The 5012-nt window shown below is 42.1% G+C and overlaps 1 protein-coding gene across 1 annotated transcript; it reads left to right on the top strand.

Moving 5' to 3' along the window:
• The first annotated feature begins 671 nt into the window (after window positions 1–671).
• LOC109110751 lies at window positions 672–3427 on the top strand. The gene is given in 2 exon segments (XM_042775112.1): window positions 672–1622; window positions 1624–3427. Coding segments are annotated over 2 exon segments (1872 nt in total). The 5' UTR covers window positions 672–702; the 3' UTR covers window positions 2576–3427.
• The last annotated feature ends 1585 nt before the right edge of the window (window positions 3428–5012 follow it).

Here is a 5012-nt window from a genome sequence, read left to right as displayed (position 1 = left end):
TCCATTCGAACTCATGACTGGAAGAGTCATGAGATAACCTATAGACCCAGAGGTGACCCCAGGGACCTCTTATGGTTGCAACTCAACAGTCTGTGTTAAAACAATTACAAGAGAAGCTAAAAGTGCTACATGCACATGCAACGCTGAAACAGCAGCAATCAGACTTAAGTAATGATGCACAATTCAACCCAAATTCTGAGGTTAGATTCTTAGAAGGTGACATGGTAATGGTACACGTCTTTGTGAACCAAGGTGCTTTCACACCTCGGTGGCATGCCATATGAAATTAAAGCTGTATGCAACAGCTGTGTGGCCACAACCGTAAAAGGGAAACTGCGCTGGTACCACATGTCACAGTGCAAATTATTCAAGGGTACACAGAAAAAATAAATAACTGTCATTATTTTCTCTTCCTGTCTTCCAGGTCGACTGTAGCGATCCCATGGAGACCAGATAAGAGGAAAGTGTCCGGGCCCACGTGCATCAGACTGGGCCACACACAACCTGAAATGTGGAAGGTGGGTGTGGAAATACTCTAAGGGGCCATCCACACCAAAAATTACAATCGCACCAAAAGAGACAATTACATGGCCTCTCGGTTTAGTTCCGGACCCAAATTGTGCACCACAAATTTGCTGTAGATCAGGTAGTACCCACCCACCAACGGAAAGCATTTCAGGATACACTAGAGCACCAAAATTAATGCACAACACCACTGCCTGGTATCAACTTAAAATAGGTCCAGGTGCTACAATTGGCAACATGCACACTCTACACAAGAGTGACAACAATGGCATAGACCCAAAATTATGCTATCTTCTTAAAAATTTGGAACCTTCAGCATATAGGTGCACACACACACAAACATACAATGAAACACACCTGAGCTTCACAGAATCGATATACAATCTCACATCATACACACCTAATGAGCAGAAACCAAAAACCTTTGTGTGGACAAATCGAAAAGAAGGAACCTATTGCGTAGGAAAATTTACACATAATATAGACAATTTCACCGATCCACACAATTGTTCATGGACTGCTACTTATTGCTTCAATTTGACCACCTGCGGATACACCAGACCGAAACAGTGTCCAGAACTACACTCGATTCCTCCTGGTGGACTAATTAGAGGAAACATAAACAAGACTCTATTACATGATGTAAATTTGGTAATGACACATGTAACTTACAATATTTCAAATGTACTTTCTGCTTACGCAAGACATTCTAATGCTAATGATGAATCATATGCATGGCTACAGTCACGAATCGATGATTTAATTTCTGATTACAAGGACAGACTTGCCGTCCAAATTCCACCTGCTTGCTCAAAACGAGACCTGCTTGGTAATATAGCAGGCTTATTCGGATCAATCAATTCAGCAACTAACACTTACAAAATAGCCAAACAATCCCAATTCTCCACATGGTTGACGGACCAGATGGCCACTGGTTTTCAACACATCACCAATAGCAATGATAACATTATCAAAGCGGTTAGATCCGAAGTGCAGGCGCTTCTAACGATCAGCCATACACTGTTCAATCAGACCCGTACCATCGAACGTGACTTAGCCTGCAGATCATATGCACAAGACTTGTTCACTGCAACAAGATAAGACCCCAAGACATGTTTTGAATGATTTAATTGAAATCCTAGACCTACATAGATGGTTCTCTTCAGAGAAAATGAAAAATGTTAGATATTCAGAACTGTTATCCACAGTTATGATGTATACTGGAAACGAATGTACTGGTTGCCTTGGGTTTTTTGCCACCTTTCCTTTGATCCACCCAGACCAAGTTTATCCAAATTCCACTACTATTCACTCTATTGGCATGGTAGTAAAAGATCAGATAATTAAATGGGACCACCTCACTGGATATATGACTTTGAAGGGTACTGAGACCTTGTTTACCAGTCGCACTTGTTGTCATGAAACTCACAATTATGTTGTCTGTACATGTAACACACTACAACTTTTCTCTCCCAATGATACTAAACTCATAGATGTTCAATCATTACACGGCCATTCAAATGCTGTTCAAGTGTCTCATACACAGTGGTGCATCATCAGTGAGATGAATTCTTTCACATATGGAGGACTGACCTGCCCTGCTAATCACTCCTTTTGCTTGGAAGTGACAGAGGACTTTTCTATGGGCCAGATCGACATCCTTGGAAGGACACCACAGGACGCAGAGGTCTCCCCATGGTGGGAAGACACCTTCTATGAACACGGGACACAAGCTTTGGTTGAGACGATGGACTTAGTACAGAAAGTCATCCTTCAAACTGAATACCACCTCTCTCAAGTGCAAGTGGAGACAAACTTGGCGCGAAAGACTGCACAGATTCTGCCTAGCTCATCTACTCGATCGGCTCAGACTGCATACACTTGGTGGGACTGGATGCTTCGAGGATGTGCTGTTGGAAGCACACTCATCTTCTTCACGCTCTTCCAATGCTGCTACTTCAGATACCTCATCGAATCGGTAAAGTCATCCACCAATGCTATCCTGACTCTCAGTCCCCTACAACTACCCGCCTTACAAAGACTGAAGTGACACCGCCAGAACCCTTGTGAATGGCTCACGGTGCCAAAGGGGGAAAAAACTGTAAGGATGGAGTCGGACCGTCTGGACTGAGGGACGACTTCTCCCTAAGAGAACAAAGGACTTTCTTGATAATTTACATTTGAACACTCTCCTGAATACCCTCCTGCATAAGTAACAGTGCCATCGGAGACGCACCATGCCTAGCAGTTCACACCTCACCACCACACTCCCTCCTCACACTATGTTCCCCATCCTTTCTCTCTCTCTCTCACCTAAAACTCACTCTAAATCTATGCAATGTTAAGTGTATACAACAGGTGACTATATATGTTTGGTATAATTTGAAATGTCTCAATGTGCCTGGTAAAATGGTCTCATTCTCTTGACATAGTGCAAACTCCCAAGAAGTTCTAGAGAACAAGAAATATTGTGGGCCACTTAAGGTGTGTCCTCCCCCAGGTCCTTCATGTCCAACATTGGCATTAGTCATGTGTACTTAGACTGTAGGGGCTAATAATGGGTTTTCCGTTCAGAACAACAGAATGTTGTTAGATCAATCTGAATAGGGTGAGCCTCAACCTCTGATTATTGTAATATTATTCTAACTAAGTGTATGTGGGAAACCACGGCATGATTATGTAAAGTTACCATTAGAGGAAGTTAAATTGATCAGCTTGGTTCTATGGTAATGGTCATGACCTCTGGATAGATATAGTCTTACTTTAATTAAGTGTGTACAGATCTATGGGGACTGAAGAACATACTTTTAGAAATAAGCAAGCATGGTGCGGCGTCTAAAAGTATCAGTCAATTGCCTCTGTCTAATGACCAAGACTGACAAGTTTGTGATTAAGAGATCGTATTCCCAATTTGTGCGATACTCAAAAGGTTATAGGTTTCCGAATGAACGAGAATAATTCGAACTAAGGGTTAAACAGAATAATCAAACACTTATTCAAATTTGTAAATAACCAAATATGGTTAAACTCTTTTTCATAATTGGAGTCAGATGAAAATACAGAGGTAATACACATAAAGAGATGTATTTAATTTAATTTTGTTGCGTTGCATAAAGCAAGACAGTGACACGCAGAAACCCTTTGACCGTGCCATTGGCTACCGTCCTTGGACCAGTGGGCGGACCTTACAAAACCCATACAATACAGAGAAAAGTGGTTCTCTGTAGTGGAGAAAGCACACTCTTCTTGGTGTTCTGCCTTAACCCCAGCTTTTTCATGTGAGCAAGAACAACATCTCAATGCCGAACCGCCATCTGCTCTGACTGAGCTAATATCAAATAATTGTTGATATAATTCAATATGTGGATGCCCTGGAGTCACAGAGGACCCAGAATTGCAGTGCCAGGGTGACAGTGCAAGGCCGAAAGGAAGAACCAAAATATTGGAATGCTTTGCCCCCAAAAGCAAACCTTAAGAACTTCCTTGTGTTGTGGTAGGATGGTTACATGGATGAATGCATCCTCTATGGTGACAAACCAGTCCTCGAATCTGATCTGAGTCACAAACTTACTTGAATAAATACTAAAAACAACCAAAATCAATAAATAAAATGGATGTAAACAAAATTGCACTTCAAAAAATATTAAACATTCGACTCAGACATAAATAGTGCCAGTTATGACCTTTGTAAACAAACAAAGCCTCAACAGGCCATATGCAAAAAAAACTTTTGAAAAATAATTTCTCCAGCATAAAGCTTTGTTCAAATAAAGCAAAAGTGAATTGCCGTCTATGTCCACCAAGGACGAGAGAGAGAGAGAGATTTTATGGCAGATTCCGAGCAATTCCGATTAAGGGACCGTTCACATATCGTGTCTTTTGGGCGCTCAAGTTCGTTATTTCAAATGTAGACGCACGGTATGCGTGCTCATAATGGAAGCGACGAGCGCGCAGTGCGACGCGCTCGTTTTCTCCAGGTGCGTCAGCACCGCATCTACTTAAAAACATCTCAACTTTTCAAAATCACGCAAGAGCACCAGAACCAACTCAATCAGCTTCCTTCGGGGTGAAATTCCCTGTTGTTTTTGAAAAATGGGGTGCACCCAAACACTGCAGAGTTTTTTACTTTTTCTTGTAGCGGAGTTACAGCAAGGGTTTTTCGGTGGTGGAAATCCATTGCTGAAATTTCCTTGTAACGGATATCGCAGCTGATGGATGCTTCTCAGGAGCGCAACTGCCCTAACGCTTTGGAAAGGAGAAGAAAGCGGCGTGCCTAGCGTTTTACACACGTTTTAGGCGCGACGTGAACAATTTTTTTTTTTTTTTTTTTGCTGTATGGTAATAATCTCTCTCTCTCTCTATATATATACTGTGGCAAGCCAATGTGGGAAGGAGAAACCCCAGAACAGAGGAGCAGGCCCCGGCTAGGAAAGGTCATCAATCATGAGTACTTCCACCTGCTCACCCTCCAGACATGGAACCACTCA

The sequence above is a fragment of the Cyprinus carpio genome, chromosome A18 (assembly GCF_018340385.1).
Source record: "Cyprinus carpio isolate SPL01 chromosome A18, ASM1834038v1, whole genome shotgun sequence".
Lineage (NCBI taxonomy): Eukaryota > Metazoa > Chordata > Actinopteri > Cypriniformes > Cyprinidae > Cyprinus > Cyprinus carpio.
This window is presented reverse-complemented; position numbering and strand designations above follow the sequence as displayed.